The sequence below is a fragment of the Amblyraja radiata genome, chromosome 10 (assembly GCF_010909765.2).
Source record: "Amblyraja radiata isolate CabotCenter1 chromosome 10, sAmbRad1.1.pri, whole genome shotgun sequence".
Lineage (NCBI taxonomy): Eukaryota > Metazoa > Chordata > Chondrichthyes > Rajiformes > Rajidae > Amblyraja > Amblyraja radiata.
The window spans coordinates 37,758,442-37,782,861 of NC_045965.1; the positions used below are offsets into that span (position 1 = coordinate 37,758,442).

The following is a 24,420-nucleotide window of genomic DNA, read 5'->3' on the forward strand; positions in this document are numbered from 1 at the left end:
TAGACAGGTTGAAAGTTAACTACGCATCATTAATTGGGAATTAATAGCTTTTTGAATTGTATTCTTTTACCGATGGACAACATTCTGTTGTATTCACGAAAGGTTAAAAACATAAATTATAATTTCTCACCCACTGCTCCCTATCGTTCAGGTACATGAGCTTTTCATTTGAAACACCATATCTAATATTCTTTAGTTTAGTTTTTAATTGTCACTTGCACCAAGGTACAGTAAAAAGCCTTATGTTGCATGCTATCCAGTCAACAAAAAGATTATACATGATTACAATCAAGCCGTCCACAGTATACAGATACAGGATAAAGGAAATAACATTTAGTGCAAGATAAAGTCCAGTAAAGATCAATTAAAGATAGTTCGGAAGGTCTCCAGTGAGGTATATGGACTAGGACTACTCTTTAATTGATGATAGGATGTTTCAATTGCCTGATAACAGCTGGGAAGAAACTGTTCCAGACTCTGGAGGTATACATTTTCTCTTGCCTGATTCGAGAGTGGAGAAGAGGGAGTGATCGGGGTGATTATGGTGGTGACATTGATGAGGCAGTGTGAAGTGTAGATGGAGTCAATTGAAGGGAGGTTGGTTTGCGTGATGGTCTGGGCTACATCCACAACTTTGCAATTTCTTACGGTCTTGGATGGGCCTGTTCCCAAACCATACTGTGATGCATCCCTATAAAATGTTTTCTTCAGCGCATCTGTAGTTGTTTGGGGACATGCCAAATTTCTTAAGGAAGTAGAGGCATTGGTGTGCTTTCTTGGCCATCGGTTCAATGGGACTAGTCCTGAACAAATTTCTGGTGATATTTATTCCTAAGGACTTGAAGCTTTCAACTATATCTACTTTGAATCCCTCAATGTATATCAGGATGTGTGTACCACTTTGCATCCTGAAGTTGATCACAATTTCCTTTGTCTTACTGACATTGAGGTAGAGGTTGTTGTCTTGGATCCAGCTTCCGTGGTTCTCAAACTCCTTTCTGTACCCCGTCTCGCCATTATTTGATATCCGGCCCATTATGGTGGTATTATCGGAGAATTTGTAAATTGAGTTGGATTGGCATTTGGATGCATAGTCATTAGTGTATAAGGAGTATAGAAGAGGCTGAAATTTGTTACCTATCCTCACTGATGTGGTCTGTTGGTCAGGAAGTCAAGGATCCAGTTGCAGAGGGGAGCGCTGACTCCAAATTCCATGAGTTTAGAAACGAGCTTTCAGAGCTTCTGGTGTAGTACAGTAGCGCAACAGTATTGCTGACATACAACGCCAGAGACCCGGGTTCGATCCTGACTATAGGTGTTGTCTGCACGGAATGTGTATTAGGGTTAGGGTCTCCCTGTGACTGCATGGGTTTTCACTAAGTGCTCCAGTTTCCTCCCAAATCCCAAAGATGTGCGGGTTTGTAGATTAATTGGTTTGTGTAAATTGTCCCTAATGTAGGATAGAAGTAGTGTACGGGTGATCGGCGCAGACTCAGTAGACCGTAGGGCCTGTTTCCAAGCTGTATCTCTAAACTATATTAAACTCTAAGCTGTAGTCAATGAATAAGAGTCTGACGTAGGTCCAGAATGGAGTGTGGTTGTATCCACGAGTGGGAGAATCTAGAACTAGAGGGCGTAGCCTCAGAATAAAAGGATGTACATTTTGAAAAGAGATAAGGAGGAATTTCTTTAGTCAGAGGGTGGTGAAACTGTGGAATTCATTCCCACTGATAGAGTGTAGATTAACAGATTCTTGAGTAATAAGGGTGTTAAGGGTTACTGGGAGAAGGCAGAAGAATGGGTTGAAAGGGAAAATAGATCAGCAATGATCATTCTGCTCCTATGTCTTATGAACTTATGAAGATGAAAAGACAAAAAGTGTGAGATGAGGTAAGGATAGAAGAGGCATGAAAATGTGAAGCCAGAGGAAAGACTATAGGTGGAAAGGTATGCAGGGAAAGAGTGAAATGGGTGCACTTCCAGGTGAGGTACAGGAACGAAAGGGGGAAAAGGGGGGTAGGAGGATGGGAGGTGATTGTAGGTTGGTTACCTAAAATTGGAGAATTCAATGTTCATACCGCCAGGTAGTAAGCTACCCAAACAGAATGTATGGTGCCTGTTTCTTGGTGTCTCTTTTATAAATAAATATCTGCAGTTCCTTGTGTCTATAATGGAGGATTAAACTCCCTATGTTTGAACAGATATAAATAATATTTAGTTTTACATTCCTGCTCATAAATACATTATATTTTAATTGATTATTTGCAGAAGTACTTTGCATTTATTATTCACAATTTATCTGTAAGGAATTCCTTATTGTACACTGTAATATATTTCAGTAGCTATCCAAAAAAAAAGACAGTAACAATTTAAATATAGATCAGACCTTTCTCTAAATGTTATGCTGGTGGAGTTGATCTTTTTTCCATTTTCATCATTATTTTATTTTATTTCTTGATTCCAACAGTTACTCCTTTGTTACTTTACGTCCAACTTGATTTTGATCATTTTTATTCTGTTCATTTGTCTCAGATATCAAAGATATAGAAAAGGCGCAATTTAAATTGCAGCTGGAAAATTTCTCATACCATATGTTTACCATGATTAATTTGGAAAGGTGCATTTTAAGGAGTTTGTGAATTGAGAAATGCACGCAGTGAGTTTCAAATGGTGCAAATTATTTGGCTGTTTGATGCTTTATAACTTCGCAATTTAGATAACATTAAATCAAAACCCCTGCCGAGTTAGAAAAACTAATTCTTCAGTGTAACCCTCATTGTCTCTTTTTGTTACTGGTATCAAATATCATCATTTGACAGGTTGTCTTTTTGGCTCCTTTTGTTTTTTATCACTTGTTACCACAAAACATTTAGGATTAAACAAAATAAATTCAGCCAACTTGATACGAAGAATGAGTTTAAAAAAATATTTGGATACCGACTAAAGGACAATCTATTTTAAATTAACATTAAAGCCAATTTAAATCTACATTGTTTGAGACACAATTCAAAAGAAAATGTCCAGTTTTTCTTTCGCTTCAGCTTTTATGCTCACACTTTTTTTAAATTTAAATGTCAATGGAACAACAGAGGCTGCAGTTACTGCACTGACAAACAACTTTTTTGTGTTTGCGATTTGGTTCTGCCAGCTGCTCCTCTATAATTTATTCATCCACAAACACAAGACACTTTAGAAGGATTGTTAGAAACAAGAATTGGCCCTAAAACTGTAATTTGCACATTTAACAAAATGTCAAAACATTGTATTCAAGACTCTCTTAAGGAGTAACAGCTTATAGACTTGAAATGCAAATTATTAATGGAAATTAAATGATACTTTTAAAGTTCTCTGTTGACCTAAGCACCACGAATAAATGATAGAGTGCATGGTCTCTAAAATTGGACACCTTTTCAAATGCCAATTGTAACAATTATAGGATAATTAAGTTAAATATTCAGTTAGTGAAATAAAAGCTGTATTAGAGTCTACAATGTCTGGTTGTTCTCTGGAAGTCACAAACCAATATTATGAATTCTTAAGAATTGTTATGATGAGAATGAATGCAAATATTCATTGCTTTCTCATATTGCATAAAATTAAAAATGAACCAACCATTTGGACTGTAATTATAGGCAGTATTTATTATTGCCAGACCCCAAAATGTCAAAGACCTACTCCTACAAGTTACAACCACACACAGGAACATTTATTGGAACCAAACAATTCTACAATGATTTTGTAATGCAACATTATATTGACATCAAACATACCTCACAGTATGTAGAAGATATCCAAGAGAAAGGTCAATGTGTGGGACAGCCTCCAGATTTAAACTCGGCAGGCTGATAATAGCATTCATAACAAGGGCACAGAATTGAATATTTCTGCTACCAATTACGTCAAAGAACGAAGAATATCATACTGTCAGTTCTGCCATCCCATACTAATCTCATGAGTAGTCAACTGCTGGTTAGAATGACTGTAACAGTGACAAATCAATCCATGTTTAAAATTTATGCTGTATTCAATAAACACTTTCAAATGGGGAAAGTAAATTTTAATATGTGGTTTAGAAATGAAGAATGAACGCACAACAAATAGAAGATTAAAATCATAATTAAACAGAACAACCATAATTGTAATTTTAAAGAATCCATTTGAATGAGAATATGATTCAATTGAACATTTAAACCTGTCAGTTCTCATTCATCTGGCATCCTAAAACAATATTTAAGGGAGAAATATGTTTCAAATTGGGCTCAATATTAAACAATTGTTGTCAAGACATGCAGAGATTCAGTGCAGTCCAGATGTTTTATGTTATATTTTATATTATTTTAATAACTTTGTGTATGTGATTATTATGCTTTGAACCAGACTGATTCCTGGAATGTCAGGACTGTCTTATGAAGAAAGACTGGTTTATACTCTCTAGAATTTAGGAGATTGAGAGGGGATCTTATAGAAACTTACAAAATTCTTAAGGGGTTGGACAGGCTAGATGCAGGAAGATTGCTCCCGATGTTGGGGAAGTCCAGGACAAGGGGTCACAGCTTAAGGATAAGGGGGAAATCCTTTAAAACCGAGATGAGAAGAACTTTTTTCACACAGAGAGTGGTGAATCTCTGGAACTCTCTGCCACAGAGGGTAGTCGAGGCCAGTTCATTGGCTATATTTAAGAGGGAGTTAGATGTGGCCCTTGTGGCTAAGGGGATCAGAGGGTATGGAGAGAAGGCAGGTACGGGATACTGAGTTGGATGATCAGCCATGATCATATTGAATGGCGGTGCAGGCTCGAAGGGCCGAATGGCCTACTCCTGCACCTAATTTCTATGTTTCTATGTTTCTATGAATGAATTGGATGGTAAAATACTTTGTAGCATTCTGGAAAAGCCATACAGAATGCTGCTGAGAAAATAATATGTTCAATCATTTCACACCAAAACTGGGCCAATACTCTTGTTAATATCAGCATCAAACGTGCCAATGTAAATTTACACTCATCTTCACTGTGATGCTAATTTGTCTTTTTTGGAATGCTGCATCGTTGCAAATCAGCCTATCAAGTTGTGAACCCTGTACACCATTGCTAGCATGATTAAATAAGTACAGTTACAGTTACAGTTTGGTGTGACATCTGAAACAATTACATTACATGAAAACAATAATATTATTTTTTGTTCCCTCAGTGTAATTTTGTGGTATGATAGCTTATTTTCATGCAAGAACTTGTGCAAGTGCGGAATGATTTCCGTTCTGAATCAAAATTAAACTTTCAGATCTGATGATTATCTGATGATTATCAGTACTATACTGAAGGAAGACATATTGTTTTTATATATACCAGTGATAATTTTTACTCACCTGTAATTACCTAAAAAAACTCCATCAGGATTTAGCATAGGCACTATTTTAAAGACTAGAACATCCCGTAAAATCTTGGCCACAGAGTGCTGACTGACAAGAAAATCAATAAAACCTAGATGGGACAAAGAAATAAGATGTTTTCAAAATATTGTTACAGTATGCCATTTTCACTGCACAACGATTACTGGTATCAGATTTTATTTCCCAGATTATTGAACAATCCAGAAAATCATTTCATTTTTTCAGGTAAGAATTAAAATGAGTCCTGGACTGAACTATTAGTTGCTCAATTTCTAATAGATCTATGTAATAGGATCTTGAGTTTAAAAAAATCATGTAACAAAAGATTTAAAATACTTTAGATTTTAGAAATGCCAACATATGCTGACTGAAAATGTAACTGGCCTGGAAATTAAAATCTATCAATATTCAGCAGAGATGGGAAATTTCACTCAACACCTAACCAACAGATTGTTTTTCAAATGAAAAATTAAGCAATGTTAAACCACTCTTGCACAGATCGATCATTAAAACAAATACAAACACTTGATAATTCAACTTATCTTACTCTTAGCTTTCTTCAGAATCTATAAAATGTTCATTCAAACTAATGAGCTCATGAATCCAATGTTAAATAAGTATTGGGGAAGCCAGCAAATGTGTGCTCTTTTGCTAGACTCCATGCAGAGATTTTCTGGTTGTATCATGCATATGGAATCTATGAAAAGTTGAGGTAGCAGAGCGCAGTCAAGATAACCGTGACGTAGCTCAGACAGCAAAATCAAGACTTTTGCATTTACACAGAAATCCTGAGCTCACTGAAACTTGTTGATGGGGCAGATTTAATTCCTGGGAGATAAATATCGACAAACAAATGCTGCAGATGCTGGAATCTGGAGCAAAAATCAAACTGTTGGAGGAACTTATTGGGTCAGGCAGCAGCTGAGGAGAAAAATGTCAGCAGTTGGACATGAAACTGCCAGTATTTCCAAGCGGGTTCCCAGCAGTGATGATGGTGTATGTAGTTCTCAACTTCCCCGATGATTAGAACAGCATAACTAAAATATCTTTCTATTTCAACTTCAAAAACCTGACGTATTTAACTGTCTTAAAATGAAAATGATGCTATCTTCTCATTAGATTATTTTTACTTCAAAGCAATTAATGGAAATATGATTTTAAATCTAATTCTTGAAATGCTTATAAATATTCAGTTTAAAGTTAAATAGTCCACACAATGCAGAAAATAAATCTTTTGTGTTCTTGTTCTATGTCTGTATAAAACTTGAGAGTCTTCAAGGTACAACAGAGCTCTTTATTACATTAACTCAATGCTGGCAGCAAGACAACTAAAAACGGCTGCAACCACACGATCGGACTGCACACTCACACTGTGTACAGCCAGAGATAACTATATACAAAACATCTCCCTTTGTCCTGTGCAGCACCACCTGCTGCACGAGAGGAGCAATCAGTCCTCTCACTCCACACGGTCCACCAAACATCACACTCCCCCTTTCCAGTTTCTATTCCTGAATAAGTCGCCTTGGGAGAATACCACGATTGCAACGTGTCGATCGATGAGGGACCACAGGCAGATCGGCGGAGAGGTCGTCTGGCGGAACTTCGTCAGGCCTGGGGAGGGGCAAATCATCGTATTCAATGCACGCTGAGTTTTATTTTGAAAGCATGGCAATTACGACTGACCTGACGAAGAAGGCTCTCTTGTGTTCATCAATGTCTCTAGAAAGGTAATCGTCATATTTAATGTGCGCTGAGTTTTATTTTGAAAGTATGGCAATTACGACTGACCTGAAGAAGAAGGCTCTCTTGTGTTCATCAATGTCTCCAGAAACTTTTGCACTACTTCAAAATTTACTTACAGAAGAAATAATTGAAGTTTCATATGCTGAAATCACAACGGCTTTGCGCCTGCATTTCGAAGAAAGTCAAAATTTCCTCGCAGATCGCCTTGATTTCTACCGGATGGTGCAACAGGAAGGGCAATCGATCACCAAATTTCTTGCCAAACTACGCACCGAGGCAAAGGCATGTGATTTTAAAGCTCAATGCTGGCAGCAAGACAACTAAAAATGGTTGCAACCACACATCTGACTGCACACTCACACTGTGTACAGACAGAGATAACTATATACAAAACATCCCCCTTTGTCCTGTGCAGCGCCACCTGCTGCACGGGAGGAGCAATGGTTCCCCCCAACCCACACATTCCACCAAACATCACACAATCTAGCTGCACCAACAAGAACATTCAGCTTTAATATACTTATTTTACTACTGACTTTGTAACCTTTTTATACTAACTTAGCTTAATATAAGAACTACATTGTTATAAGCCAACAGAACCTTTTACCAAAATATTGAAGACATGGTTCTTTGTTAAAATCAAGGACAATAATAAAAGATTCTCTTTCAGTAAACTGGAGCTTGAATCCATTCACTCTTTTACTCATTTTGAATGGTTTGGGTGTGAGCTTTAACACTGACAGTGGAATTTTGTGAAACGCAAGAATTACATGCACTGAATGAAGTATAAATTAACTTTGTATTGGTAGTGGAGTACAATTGCATGATACATCAGCTAACCATATACCTGTTTGATCAGCGTACCTAAAAGACTATAAATTCAGAAGTCAATGTAATTTCAGAGCACCCAAACCAGAAGATTTGCAGCGGTGCTGGATTGAATTCTGATAAGATTTCTAATGGAAATTAATAGTAAGATTAAACGAGAACTTACCAGTTTGAAGTTTGATCTTGATTTTATGAGGAGTTACGATGAGCGATTACGTGAAGAAGGGCCGTCCGTCTGCGTGCGCGTCAATCTTCAAAGCAGCGGTGTTAAATCACAGATAAAAAAGAAGACCTGAGAATAGTAAGATTGTGAAAAACTAGAACTTCCATATGACCTTGATAATATGAGGGTGGGAGCGGTGGGCACGTAATCGCTCATCGTAACTCCTCATAAAATCAAGATCAAACTTCAAACTGGTAAGTTCTCGTTTAATCTTACTATTTTACTTCGGAGTCACGTGAGTGACTACGTGAAGGTTTCAAAGCTCTGTGATTTCACGCCGGTTACGAATCCAGGCGTCACACACTGAATGGATTGACCATGGATGAGAGTATTATTAAAGCATTCAGACATAACGTAGTTAGTAAAGACACTGATGCTTTAAAATAAAGAAAATAAATGTTTTATTAGCTTCCCCTCCGAACCTGTGGGAAAACTAGGTAACAGAACTTAAGATGGCACGAGCAAATACCCCTGGTCCGATAATGGGTTTGTTATAAAACCGCTGGAACGTTCTTTCGTTCACCCATCCTGCAGCCGCTAGGATGTCATCAAGGGGCACGTCCATCGTTCTTGCTGCCGACGTAGATGCAGCCCTGGTGGAGTGAGATTTAAAGATATAAGTATTTATTCCCGCTACCACCATTACCTCCTTTAACCATCTGGAGATAGTTTGTGTTAACACCTTTCGGTGTGGTTTCTTGTGGCTGATGAGGACCGATTGTTCTGAGCCTCTGAGGTTCTCCGTGACTCTCAGGTAGTGGTGTAAATGTGTTACCACACACAATCGTTGGTCCTCTGGATATGCCAGGAACTGGATCTTCATCCCTGGCATTCCTGGCCTGCTCTGTTTGATCAGGTCCTTAACAACGAATGTTATGTTATTCGTATTGCTGGTCATGTAGTCCAGTCGTAGTTTTTGTAGTGTCTGGACTCTTTGGGCTGTTATTAGCGCCATCAGCATAACCACTTTCAATGTTAGTTTTGACAAAGATAAGGCCATTGGCTGTCCCCACTAACGAAGTAAGGTCAGTACCATGCTCACATCCCATGTGTCCGTGTACCTAGGCCTTGGGGGTATCGAATTGTAAATTCCCTTCATGAATTTTATTACGAAGGGGTGCGTTCCTATCGGCCCGTGCCCTGCCTCCAGTGTCAGATAGGAGGATAGTGCGCATCTGGCACTGTTGATTGCGCTATAACTTAATTTATAGTCATAGTACAGGGCTGATAGGAACTCCAAGACATCCGTTATCCGAACTGTGTTGTATGTTATATCGTTTGCATGGCAGAAAGCTTCCCACTTCTTAATATGAGTGGCGTACTGTTTTTTGGTACTGTCCCTCCATGCCTTTGTGATGAACATCCACAGTTCGTTTGGATAGTCCAATGTCTTGAAATGGCCTCCTCAGAATCTGCAAAACCAACAATTAATCCGGTCAGAAAGTGGATGGTTGCTCCCTGAAACTGTGTTTACTAGGAGATCTCTCCTCTTAGGTACAACCATTAATGGCTGGACTATGATCCCCAATATTTTCGGGAACCAGGCTTGTGTAGGCCAATCTGGTACTACTAAAAAGCCTGTGGCTTTGTCTTGCTTGATTTTAGTCAAGCATCGGTTTATGAGGCAGAATGGTGGGAAAGCATAATAATAATGGATGGGATTTATATAGCGCCTTTCTAATACTCAAGGCGCTTTACATCGCATTATTCATTCACTCCTCAGTCACACTTGGTGGTGGTAAGCTACTTCTGTAGCCACAGCTGCCCTGGGGCAGACTGACGGAAGCGTGGCTGCCAATCTGCGCCTACGGCCCTTCCGACCACCACCAATCACTCACACACATTCACACACATTCACACACAGGCAAAGGTGGGTGAAATGTCTTGCCCAAGGACACAACGACAGTATGCACTCCAAGCGGGATTCGAACCGGCTACCTTCCGGTTGCCAGCCGAACACTTAGCCCATTGTGCCATCTGTCATCATAAGCATAAATATACATTCCTCCCCAGTTTAGAGAAAAAGCATCCACTGACTCTGCTCCTGGGTCCGGCTCCCAGGACACATATCTGGGTAATTGATGGTTTAATCTAGATGCAAACAGATCCAAATCTGGAGTGCCAAATCGTATAGTTATTTCATTGAATACCGTACGATTCAACATCCATTCTATATTATCATTAAACATTCGTGACCTTGCATCTGCCACCGTGTTATATCTTCCTGGTAGATATACTGCCGTGACCCAAATATCCCTCTCGATGCACCAGTGCCAAATGAGGTTAGATAATCTGTCACATGATACATATTTTACACCACCCATGTGATTGATATATGCTACCGCAGTAGTGTTATCAATCTGAATTTGAACATGCACATGTTGCATGTTGTTACAGAGAGACTTGAGCCCATATTGTGCCCCCAACAATTCTAGGTAATTGATTCCATATAGTTGGAGTATAGTAGACTCTTGCTCATTCCATCTGCCTCCACAGCTCCTGACTGTGTTTGTGGCTCCCCATCCTAAACCGCTTGCGTCGGTTTGGAGAAACACTGATGGGCTCTCAAGTAAGATTTTTCTTGAGCTGAGTCTTATGTTTGCCATCCACCATTGTAGTTCAATAATGGCTTCAGCTGGTAACCGCATTGATTTGCCAAACTGACCTGCATGCACTTTCAATGCCCGCTGTAAATGCTGGTAATGCAAAGGTCCGTAGCGTACTGCAGGAAAGGCAGCTACCAATTTGCCAATTACACTTGCTGTTTGTCTGATAGTTGGTTTGTGTTTTTCTATCAGATCATTGCAGGCTTGCCTCAAGTCTTGTTGTTTGCCTTTAGGCAAAGTCACCAACATGGTTACTGTATTGATAGTAAATCCTAGGTAATCAATTACCTTGGTAGGAGTTAATTTTGATTTAACTGGATGGATTAGGAACCCAAGTTTTTCAAACAGGGTTTTGGTTGCCTTGACTGTTGCTTCTGCCAATTCTTTGGTGACTCCAAAGATGAAAATGTCATCCAAATATGCCATGACTATGTGATTTTGAGATCTTAGCAGCCCCAGAATTGGTTTCAGTAATTTGGTAAACAGTCTAGGGGCTGATGTCAACCCTTGTATTGCCATATTGACCCATCCAGGTAAACTTCAAATATCTCCTATACTCTTTGTGAATAGACACCGAATAGTATGCATCTTTGAGGTCGATGCATGCCATATAGCCATTTTTGGAAACCAACTGAGTTGCTGTTCCAAAATTGTCCATTTTAAAATGTTTATATTGCACATATGTATTGAGTTCCGTAAGATCCAAAATAATACGGATCCCTCCATCTTTTTTCTCTTTTGGAAATAAATTGGATATAAATTGGTGAGGTTTTGTGTATGACCTCTCAATAACATATTGTCAGATAACATTTCAATTTCTTTTTGTATATTCATTGTCTCTTTTTGGGAAAAGACATATGTGCGAATATTAGAATGTGTTGGTGGTGGTGATTAATTCAAATTGAACTCAATTTTGAATCCTTCTATACTGTGCAGTATGAATGGATCCTTAGTAACCCAACACCATTCTTTTAAGAAGTATTTTAACCTTCCCCCCACCTGTAAGTGAGGTTCGTCTGGTATGTTCCCTGAGGAACTGGTTTGACTTACCTCTGTTGTTACTGGCGGCGTGGCGATGGTTTTCGTCCGCGAGGTTTGGGGAGCAGAGCTGGTGGTTGCTCTCTCCTCATCCTCGCTGTCGGCCTGCTGGGGCCTGCCCCTAAAAAAGACCTTGACTCAGGTGTGAATCTTCCTCCGGTGCCTGGCTCTCTAGGTGTAAAACGCCGAGAGCTGTAGGGGTGGAATCACGTGGATGGACCCCTGGGTGTGGCCTGACCTCTTGTTATGAGGCGCACGGTTTTTGCCTGGTCATCCAGGTCCCGTACCTGTCTTGACAGGTCTTCCCCAAACAGGTAGTTTGCGGGCTGGATGTCGCTAGCTTTGCAAAGAGCTGCAAACTTCGAATTTATTGCTGGTTTTATTGCCTCTTTCAGAATGCAGTTTATTTCGAAGCGGGCATTACATAGCAGTGCCATGGTATCCTGTTCCCGGTCAGTGAGGAGGCCTCCTTCCACACCTCCTGCAGACGAAGTAATTCCAGACCCCAGCAGGTTTAATACTTTTTGGAACTTCAGTTCCTGGTTCCAGATGATGGGACTTATTTGCCCCCAAATTATACGGTTCACCGCTTGAACCTTGAGGGAAGCACAGTTAGATGGTGGGGGGTACCTGTTCAGGGTTTCTTCCTCCAATCTCCCCTGGGAGTGTTCCCCCCCCTGTGCTTCCAAACTCTGAATCCGGGTAATCCCCGTATGTACTTCCCCCTTCCATGGGAAAGACATATTGCTGCCCAGAGTATGAGGCTGCTGGCACGGTCTGTAGAAGGGACTCGTGCTGATATTGCTCCTTTCTCCGGAGTTTATCATTGTGGAGCAGCTTCTCCACAGGCTGCTCCATGTGGGAGAGTCGTCCTCGGACGCTTCCCGATGAGGGAGGGTATCCCTCTTCCCCGGACTCATCCGAGTCTACGGGTCTGGTAGACTTATGGGTGGCTTTACGTCCCGCCGGGACCACCACGGTGCTTTCCTCCTGCACCAAGTCTGCTGCTGCCGGTTCTGATGCCGGCGGCAATGTCGGCGAAAATGTTCGTCGTCCACTACCGGGAATGCTGCGGTCTTCGGCAGCCAGTTTCCCCGCGGACCGTCTCTTCGACATTTTTTGGGGCTCTGAAAAACAAATAATTCCTTAGCCCGAACAGAAAGCACAGGGTAAGTGGTTCAACTTTTCTAACCTGCCGCCTTTTTTCAAAATCCCAACGGCTGGGAGGACGCAGTGCCTCTCCAGTCCGTTGCGCGCGTTGCTTTCAGACGTAATTACGCGCACGCAGACGAACGGCCCTTCTTCACGTAGTCACTCACGTGACTCCGAAGTAAAATTATGCATTCCTCTCTAACAGCAGCATGAGGTATTGCATGACTTTAACTGTTGAGCTTCACTTAAACCAAAGACACCCCAATCAAAGTGGAATAAACTTACAATCCCTCAGCTCCATACCCAATTCTTTTAGCTCCTTGTTATCCCCAGATCTTTACTCCACAATTGGTGCTAACCATTCACATGGGTCCCTGGATTGCCAGATGCTCTAAATGCTTACTCCCCCTGCAAACCAAGCAGTGGACCTGGTCAGGTTGATCAAAACATTATTAAATTGAAAATCTGTCATTAAGATTGGCTAGTTCTCCAGAACCCCGTATTGTCTAGTTGCACTGACAGCATTGAGGTTCACATGCAATTCTCCTTTAAAAAAAAAATTCAGTGGCAGGATTCCCCATATTAGACGAATCCCTAGGAGCATAAATGGGCCTGGGGACTGAGATGGTAGAAAAGCACCAGCCCGTTACTGCACACCTCAGCAGAGTGTTCTACATTATTCCGCATCATAAAATGAGCCCAATTTAGGGTATGTTGGCCAGAATTGGTGCTGTTTGGCATACTACAATTGAAGCTGACTTTATTACCATTGAAGAATAACAACACTTATTAAAACACAGGCTCTGTTGTTCAAAGCCATTGCTCAGAAGGTTTTGGTGTGAGGGAGGATGTAACTCTATGTTAGGTGACATTGAGTCGGTCTCTCTGTATGGGATTGTATCTTGTTACTAATGGTTCTCTATTTGTATATAGTTATGTCAAAGTTTGTTTCTTAAAAAGCAGATAGCAACAAAAACTGTTAAAGGTAAACCATGGCAATCTTTAATTGATTCGTCAGACGGGAGTGGCAAAGATCTACAATGTTGCACAGTGCTTCTCGGGCTCCACTCACAGAACAAAGGAAAGTTAGCATAATTATACATTTTTTCTTATCAGTAAAACACTCCTACCAAGTCTGAATATGGCATGACTGAAAGATTATGTAGCCTTTCAGAATATAGGAAAGCTGGATCAAAATCAAGCTCACCCAATAACAAGTTATTACTTATCTCTGGAGTGTCAGCAATTTTTTTTTCAATTTTGGCTTCTTTATGGCCTTGAAAAGAAGCACATGTTATTATGCAGGCTGCCATCTTAATGTCTTTATTGAAAAGACAACCTGTCCTCCATATTGTGTTCCATATAGAAACATAGAAACATAGAAAATAGGTGCAGGAGTAGGCCATTCAGCCCTTCGAGCCAGCACCGCCATTCGATATGATCATGGCTGATCATCCAACTCAGTATCCCATCCCTGCCTTCTCTCCATACCCCCTGATCCCTTTAGCCACATCTAACTCCCTCTTAAATATAGCCAATGAACTGGCCTCAGCTACCTTCTGTGGCAGATAATTCCACAGATTCACCACTCTCTGTGTAAAAAATGATCTTCTCATCTTGGTCCTAAAAGACTTCCCTCTTATCCTTAAACTGTGACCCCTAGTTCTGGACTTCCCCAACATCTAAAATAATCTTCCTGCATCAAGCCTGTCCAACCCCTTAAGAATTTTGTAAGTTTCTATAAGATCCCCCCTCAATCTTCTGAATTCCAGCGTGTACAAGCCGAGTCTATCCAGTCTTTCTTCATATGAAAGTCCTGCCATCCCAGGAATCAGTCTGGTGAACCTTCTCTGTACTCCCTCTATGGCAAGAATGTCTTTCCTCAGATTAGGAGACCAAAACTGTACGCAATACTCCAGGTGTGGTCTCACCAAGACCCTGTACAACTGCAGTAGAACCTCCCTGCTCTTATACTCAAATCCTTTTGCTATGAATGCTAACATACCATTTGCTTTCTTCACTGCCTGCTGCACCTGCATGCCTACTTTCAATGACTGGTGTACCATGACACCCAGGTCTCGTTGCATCTCCCCTTTTCCTAATCGGCCACCATTCAGATAAAAGTCTACTTTCCTGTTTTTGCCACCAAAGTGGATAACCTCACATTTATCCACATTATACTGCATCTGCCATGCATTTGCCCACTAACCCAACCTATCCAAGTCACCTTGCAGCCTCCTAGCATCCTCATCACAGCTAACACTGCCCCTCAGCTTCGTGTCATCCGCAAACTTGGAGATGTTGCATTCAATTCCCTCATCCAGATCATTAATATATATTGTAAATAGCTGGGGTCCCAGCACTGAGCCTTGCGGTACCCCACTAGTCACTGCCTGCCATTCTGAAAAGGACCCGTTTACTCCTACTCTTTGCTTCCTGTCTGCCAGCCAGTTCTCTATCCACATCAACACTGAACCCCCAATACCATGTGCTTTAAGTTTGTATACTAATCTCTTATAATTTAATTTGCAATGTCATTCAGACTTGGCACCGAGCCATTCTTTTGTTCTACTAGATCATGCTTTTGTAGAAGAACGACTCAATTTTAGATTTGACTATAAGATTTGACTATTAGCTCTTTCAGTTACATTGTTTCTTTTTAAATAACTCATATGTTGCCATTTGGGAGGAGATACCAAAATGCTCTCTCTCTTTCTGCAAGGTCTGTTATTTAATAAATCATTTTGTTAGTTTAACTTGCCAGCTCTCCTCCAGTATCTCACAGTGAGCTTTGCAATAGTTCAATGATTTCCCATGAATGATCAGGGTCATCAAATGCATAAATCAATACTGGTACCTTTAAGAACATGAGAAACAGGAACGGGACTTTATATCTATTCTCTATCATTCAATAAATTCAAGTTGATTTTCTACCTCAATTCCATCCTTCCCCAACATTAAAAAATTGCTTGGCTCCTTTTGTATCCACAATTTTACCATTCTGTATACTCGATGACTAAGCATCCATATGTAGGCATTTAGACAAGCACATGAACATATAGAGGTTGGAGGGATATGGATTAAATTTGGTATCATAGTTGTCCCAGACATCATGAGTTGAAGGGCCTGTTCTTGTACTATACTGTTCTATACAATGTGGAATGGGCAGCATCTCAAAACCATCTCAATCTTGAATGGCCAAGGAATTTGTCAACAGGGAAGCCATATTACCAGCATCCACTCTGTTAAGTCCCTTGATAGTTTCATATGTTTTAATGATAGCTCTTGGGAATATCTTCATAATCTACTCAACCTTTCTATTGTTGAGCAAGGATAAAGATGGAAGTGTATGGCAGGTTTAGTCAACTTCGTCAAGTCAATTTTATTCAAATATGCCCAAGTACAGTGAGGTACAGTTACAGTGAAAAACTTGCACAATCCTAATACTACCTTGGCAACCGAACCCTGTGGACCACCTCTCACGCAATCATGAACTTGTTTTCTAATTGTGGTTTACCAGAATTTCTTATTTCACCCTCTGCAATTAAATTCACCCACATTAAATTTGTACCCTGCAGGCCAGGCAAACACTCTTAAAATAAATTAATCGGCAATTGGTTGTTCTCTCTCTCAAATGAAAATTTGTTTCTTAGGGGCCAAGCAAAATATAGACAGCAAGCCACAAAACCTATGTGCGGAAAAAAAAAGTTTGTCATGGAAAATGTAAGCAAAAAAAAATGTAATGTGAATTTACAGATGGCAGACCTGGACATTGAGGTATGCTTCCATTTTCTTGCTTGCTTCCTGTGAGATTTATTGACAGTCACATGGAATTCATGGAATAAATTTCAAGATATTCAATTATCTCCCTAAAGAAACTTTTCGGACCAACTCAGCAAACCCACCTGGAGGGCCGGTGAGCAAACGGGCTGCAGGAGGGAGTACACAGCCTCGACGGTGGAGTGGGCCACTGGAGGCCCAGCAGCAGCCTGTGGCACGGATGGACCAGGCGCTGCTCCACGTGGCTGAGTACATGGACCGCATGCAGCCTACAACGGTGGAGTAGCGGCAGAGTACACCGCGGCTACGCTTGGCCAGGCTGAGCCTGTAATGCCGCCAGGGCAACAGACCTTCATGGTCAGATCAAGATCCCTGCACTTACAACAGCTGGGTCTTGAAAATGGCACCAAACTGGTGACTCTGTATACTGCCATTCGGCCCATCGAGTCCACTCCGTCATTCAATCATGGTTGATCTCTACCTCCTAATCCCATTTTCATGCCTTCTCCCCATAACCCTTGACCCATTCTACTGCTGTGTATGACTGCTGTACACTTGTACTGTATCCCTTTTACTGTATCATCTCCTACAAGCCAAAACCAAGTTGTAACTCGTGATAGCAAGGCATGACTCCCCGCTCAATGTTTTTTACACTTGCTTCAAAGGGGAGAACATCAATATACCTTTTTGAGCCCAATAGCATCCAGCGGCACAGTAATCTTAGAAGATCCTCATGAAGGCAAATCTCTGCTAAGTGTCCAGCCCCAATGTTGCACAAAAGGACATCAATAAAACTTGTGCCAAAGAAGAGTAAGCTGATGTGCCTCATTGACCATCAACAGTGTTACTGGTGTCGATGCTGATAAACTGCTTTGAGGGAATGATTAAAAACTTGATGAAATTATGCCAGAACAACAATCTTGCTCTCAACGGTAGCAACACTAAGAAGCTGAATGTTAACTTTAGAAGGAGAAAGCCAAGGATTCACATATCTGCCATCATCGATGGGATGGTGGTGATGGAGAGAGTGAACAGATGCAAGTTGCTTGGTGTGCATATCTTTGAAGATCTGTCCTGCGTCTAGCATGTCGATGCAATCACAAATAAAGCTCATCAACGCCTCTACTTCCTTAGATGATTGAGGAGAGTGGGTATGTCGACAAATAATATCAAACCTCTACAGGTGCATGGTAGAGAGCATACGTACTGATTACATCACGGCCTAGTTCAGCAACTTGAATGCCTAGGAAAGTACTAACTTCCTCACCATCAAACGGGTTCAATAGGAAGCACGAAAGTACGAAAGCACCGCCGGGGACGCAGAGGTGGGTTAAAGGCCAGGTTAGAGCTAGCCCCACACAGGGTGGCAATTCCTAGCCTTTTCCTCGCCAACGTGCGCTCACTGGCAAACAAAATGGACGAACTCCGGCTAAGGATCACCTCCCACAACTGGATCAAAGACTGCAACATCCTGATCTTCACGGAAACTTGGCTCAACACCGACGTTCCTGACAGCGCCATCCAGCTAACGGGGCGTCATTTACTCCGAGCGGACAGGACATCAGACTCCGGTAAGACCAGAGGTGGGGGTCTGTGCATTTATGTAAATAAAGCATGGTGCACGGACTCCACCATCATCGAGAGTCACTGCTCAGCTAACCTTGAGTTCCTCTTGGTTAGATGCAGACCGTTCTATCTGCCCAGAGAGTTCACCTCCACTGTTGTGACTGCAGCCTATATCCCTCCTGATGCTAATGCCAAGCTTGCAATGAAAGAGCTGCATACTTCCATTAGCAATCAACAGACGCACAACCCCGAGGCAGCCTTCATTGTTGCGGGTGACTTCAATCACTCTAACCTGAAGACTGTACTCCCCAAATTCCACCAACATGTCTCCTTCCCCACTAGAGTAGACAAGACACTGGACAAAGTCTACACCAACATGGCTGAAGCTTACAAAGCCATCCCCCTCCCCCACCTTGGTCAGTCTGATCACGTCTCATTGTTCCTGCTCCCTAAGTACTCCCCACTCATCAGACGGGTTAAACCAACTGTGAGGACAGTTAAAGTCTGGTCAGAGGAAGCGGACTTCACACTTCAGCAGTGTTTTGGAAACACTGACTGGAAGGCGTTTGCAGCCCAGGCCACCCTTGACTCCCACATGGACATTGATTCCTACACATCCTCTATTCTGGACTTTATAAACTCCACCATCAATAGTGTCACCTCCCTCAAACAGGTGACCATATTCCCGAATCAGAAGCCATGGATGAACAGCGAGGTCAGGCTACTGCTGAAAGCACGGGACACCGCTTTCAGGTCAGGCGATGCTCGAGCCTACAGCTCATCCAGGGCTAACCTGAAGAGGGGCATCAAGAAGGCCAAGCACTGCCATAAGCTCAGGATTGAGGAGCACTTCAACAACAACTCCGACCCCTGACGCATGTGGCAAGGCATCCAGGCCATCACGGACTATAGACCCTCCAACACCACCCCCACATCCAGCGACGCCTCCTTACTTGAGGAGCTTAACCACTTCTATGGCCGCTTCGACAGGGACAATCTAGAGACAGCCATCAAGGCTGTGCTCCCTGCCGATCACCAACCCCTCACACTCACCCCCTACGACGTATACGTGGCACTGAGTAGGACTAATGCACGTAAGGCTGCTGGCCCTGACAGCATCCCCGGGCGCGTGCTCAGGGCCTGTGCTGCGCAGCTGACAGACGTCTGGACTGACATCTTCAACCTGTCACTTGCCCAAGCAGTTGTCCCCACGTGCCTTAAAACCACCTCCATCGTGCCAGTGCCAAAACACTCCACTGCGGCAAGCCTCAACGACTTTAACCCAGTTGCACTTACCCCCATCATCACCTTAGTGCTTCGAGAGGCTGGTCCTGGCACACCTCAAAAGCTGCCTACCCCCCACACTGGATCCCTATCAGTTTGCCTACCGCAAGAACAGGAGTACGGAGGATGCCATCTCAACGGCACTTCACTCCGCCCTCTCCCACCTCGACAACAGAGACACTTACGTAAGAATGCTGTTCATCGATTACAGCTCAGCATTCAACACCATTATACCATCTAAACTGATCACCAAACTCGGTAACCTGGGCATCGATCCCTCCCTCTGCAACTGGATACTGGACTTTCTAACCAACAGACCACAGTCTGTTAGGTTAGACAAGCACACCTCTCCAACCCTCACCGTGAACACTGGCGTTCCACAGGGCTGTGTGCTGAGCCCCCTCCTCTACTCCCTCTTCACCTATGACTGCACACCTGTACATGGTACTAACACCATCATCAAGTATGCAGATGATACAACGGTGATTGGCCTCATCAGCAACAACGATGAGTCGGCCTACAGGGAGGAGGTCCAGCACTTAGCAGCATGGTGCGCTGACAACAACCTGGCCCTTAACTCCAAGAAGACCAAGGAGCTCATTGTAGACTTCAGGAAGTCCAGGGGCGGCACGCACACCCCCATCCACATTAACGGGACGGAGGTGGAACGTGTTTCTAGCTTCAGGTTCCTGGGTGTTAACATCTCCGATGACCTCTCTTGGACCCACAATACCTCAACTCTGATCAAGAAGGCTCACCAGCGTCTCTTCTTCCTGAGGAGACTGAAGAAGGTCCATCTGTCTCCTCAGATCCTGGTGAACTTCTACCGCTGCACCATCGAGAGCATCCTTACCAACTGTATCACAGTATGGTATGGCAACTGCTCTGTCTCCGACCGGAAGGCATTGCAGAGGGTGGTGAAAATTCCCCAACGCATCACCGGTTCCTCGCTCCCCTCCATTGAGTCTGTCCAAAGCAAGCGTTGTCTGCGGAGAGCGCTCAGCATCGCCAAGGACTGCTCTCACCCCAACCATGGACTGTTTACCCTCCTACCATCCGGGAGGCGCTACAGGTCTCTCCGTTGCCGGACCAGCAGGTCCAGGAACAGCTTCTTCCCTGCGGCTGTCACACTACTCAACAACGTAATTCGGTGACTGCCAATCACCCCCCCCCCCCCCCGGACACTCCTCCCACAGGAAAAACACTATGTCTGTATATATGCTAATGTAAATATTTATTCAAACCATATGCTATGTCGCTCTTCCAGGGAGATGCTAAATGCATTTCGTTGTCTCTGTACTGTACACGGACAATGACAATTAAAGTTGAATCTGAATCTGAATCTGAATCTGAATCAATAGGAAGCACTGCTTTAACAAAGCAGCCAATGTTATCAAGGATCACAAAATGTTCTGTTCCAAGAAACAATGCTGAAAACACTCCTCATCTAGGATACCTTTGCCTATCTGATTTCTCAAGACTATATGTATATTAAAATCCCCGATGGTTATAACCATACTTTTCCGAAAATATTTCCATTATTTCTTCCTTTGCACTCCATCCTACCATCTGGTTACTGTTACTAGTGCACAGCATTCTCATAAGTGTGTTTTTTTTATCTTTATTTTCTCATATCATGATTTCCTGAATTTAAGTCATCCATCTGTATTGTACTGACCATCATTAATTCTATTAATTATGTTAATTAAAATTATTTTGATTAGACAATGTCTTGCCAAAAATGCACTTTAACAAGGCGATGAAGTTTGTGTGCACAGTATTGAAAGATAATCTCATGCCTCGCCTGATAACACTCCTCATTATTACACTAATCCCTCATTCACATATTTAAGGTCAATGAAAGATTACAAAGCAAAAAGGATCCTCTGAAATAATTGAGAAACAACAGCTAATAGATTCTCCCTTTCTTTATAATACACTAGACCAAGGCGGACCCGTTGGGTACCGTCCTCTCAACGCGCGGTTATGGGGAGGGGGGTTGGCCTGCGACATCGCACACACTAACCACCCTCCACACACATACACTAACCCAGGGCTCTCGCTTAACTTTTTTTCCCTGTTGCCAGCCGGGCAACCTTCGCAGCTTTTTAGGTTGCCAAATGACAGTTTAGGTGGTCATTTAAGACGGCTTGCATGACCCGTGCGATAATGTGCTCGGACAAAGTGCATAGTTACCAGTCGGAATTATGCTCAATGAAACATTCACATATTATTTCTGCTTCAAATAAAGTCACAAACTAAACATATTCACCAATCAAGACATGATATATACCACAATGACATGCAGCAAAATTATAATACAGTATCTCAACTCTTTTTACACATTGCAATTAATGTAATTTCTATTATATCTTTCCACTTCCAAACAAAAATGTGGTTGGATTATTCACCGTATGATTAACTTGTGTCAATAAATCCTGGACCATGATAACATATATGCTTGCCCATGCACACTATAGATTGACGCAAGCATGGTTTCTGTGAAGGACCGAAAATTATCATGACATGGCTATAATAATAATAATAAACTTTATTATGGACTCAAGGTCCAGACAAGGGGCAACATTACATTAAAAATGCATTGCATATCAAATATCATAAATACATATAAAATCTTGGTATATCACTTATAAAAATATCATAATTTATATATTTTTTAAACACAACACTTAAGTTAAAAATCCAGATTAAAAGATGATCAATGTCCTACAACGAGACAACGATCCCAGTGTCTCCACAGCTGTAGTGCTAACCCTTATGTATGTCAAGGCCACAATAAGCACATTTTTAGAGTCATTTATCCTGCAAATGAATCTATACATGTGGTGTCTTAGGATAGCTTCTAAAGTACTGACTCCTGCAGCCACAAACATATTACTGGCACTACACCATCTAGGTTGCCTTAGCAGTGTTCTCATGGCATCGTTATATGCCACCTTTAGTCTCTGCATACTTGTCTTTAAATAGTTCGACCACAGGTGCGCTGTGTAGAGTGGTGTGCAGTATGCTCTAAATAGCAACATCTTCACCACATCTGCACACGCACCAAATTTACGCAAGAGGATATTTGCCTGTACATACAGCATGCGTCGTTGCCTATAAATATCCTCATCATCTGTCATTTGTTCTGTAATAATATGCCCTAGATATTTTATCTTATTACAGACACTAAGATTGTTATCAGACAATTTAAAATCAGGATATTTTAGGCATTTATCCTCTTTGGTTCTACAGATCATAACAGCACTCTTACTAACATTATATTTAATGTCATGTTCCACACCGTACACAGAACATATAGTAAGGAGCTGCTGGAGACCAGCGCTAGATGGACTAAAGATCATCTGCATACATAATATGGTTCACTAAAATATTACCAATCACGCACCCAGTGTTACAGGCTTTCAATTGTTTAGACAGATCATCAATATATAGATTAAAAAGGACTGGGGACAAAATTCCCCCTTGTCTAACACCATTGCTAACCCCAAATGGGGCTGAGACCCTATTGCCCCATTTTATTTGCATAGTCTGGTGGGCATACCAGTAGGCCAGAATTCTAACAATGTATTCAGGCACCCCTCTTTGACTCATTTTACCAAACAGCTTTCTGTGATTAACACGGCCAAAGGCTTTGGAAGCATCAATAAAGCACATAAGGATTGAAGAGTTTTTGCCTCTATATTTGTTTACAATCTCCTTTAGGGCATATATGCATAAGTCAGTGCCATGTTTAGCTTTAAAGCCAAACTGGTTATCTGTGGAGTTAACAAACTCATTTATTCTATCCAGCAGAACTCTTTCTAAGAATTTTGACAATATGCTGGCTAAAGCTATGGGCCTGTAATTATTTAGGCTGCCTACTTTACCAGCTTTGTCCTTAATGACTGGCACTAACAGGACAGACAAAATTGAGTCTGGTAACAAGCCATGAATCATAAAGCCAGTAAAACAAATAGCTAGGGAAGGAGCTATCCTCATACTCGCATACTTTTTTTTTTTTTTTTTTTTTTTTTTTTTTTTTTGTTGTTTATTTTATTAGAAGTTAATACAATACAAAACAATACAGTGGCACCTAATTTTAGGTGCCAACTATGTCATACCGTAATCCATTCCATGTACAACCTCTGGTTTTATGTTATGAGAAGGAAGTAAGCAAGACAAGAAAAAGAAAACAATAGAAAGGGGAAAGATTGGAAAAATAGAAAAATGTGAAGTGTGTATATAAAAAAATTAAAATAAAAAAATAAAATAAAAAAGAAAAGGTGGAAAGTAGAAATAGAAGAGAAGGCCCCTTAAAAGAGAATTTTTCAAATCTATATTCGGAGATGTAGATCTATCCATGTCATGAACTGAAATCAGCAATCCTTATGGTACCGCTGCATCACATGATTCCAAAAAGTCGATGAAAGGAGACCAACTCCTTAAGAATTGGTCATATTTATCTATTAGTCGGAGTCTCATTTCTTCAAGGCGTGCTATGTCCATCATATTCCTAATCCACATTTTAACAGTTGGTATAGCTGTATTTTTCCAAAATTTAAGTATCAATTTCTTTCCAATTATTAACCCATAATTAAAATTAAAACTCGCATACTTAAGATGTTCAGCAGAGATATGATCCAAGCCACTTGCTTTGTTGTTGGACAGCATGTTCATGGCATGATACACCTCATGTGACATAATCACCATCGAGTCATTACTCTCAATATTGTCCACCCTATACAAGTCACCTTGGACACAGTTGAATAAAGTGCTATAATGGGTTGAGAAGGCAATCGGTGCGGA

The 24,420-nt window shown here is 41.6% G+C and overlaps 1 protein-coding gene across 1 annotated transcript in view; it reads right to left on the minus strand.

The window, feature by feature from the left end:
• agbl4 (AGBL carboxypeptidase 4) overlaps positions 1–24,420 on the minus strand; it is a 472,100-nt gene that overhangs the window by 99,119 nt on the left and 348,561 nt on the right. Inside the window, exon 9 of the mRNA XM_033027816.1 lies at positions 5,365–5,479. Coding sequence (XP_032883707.1) covers positions 5,365–5,479 — 115 coding nt within the window. The remainder of the gene's footprint in view (positions 1–5,364; positions 5,480–24,420) is intronic.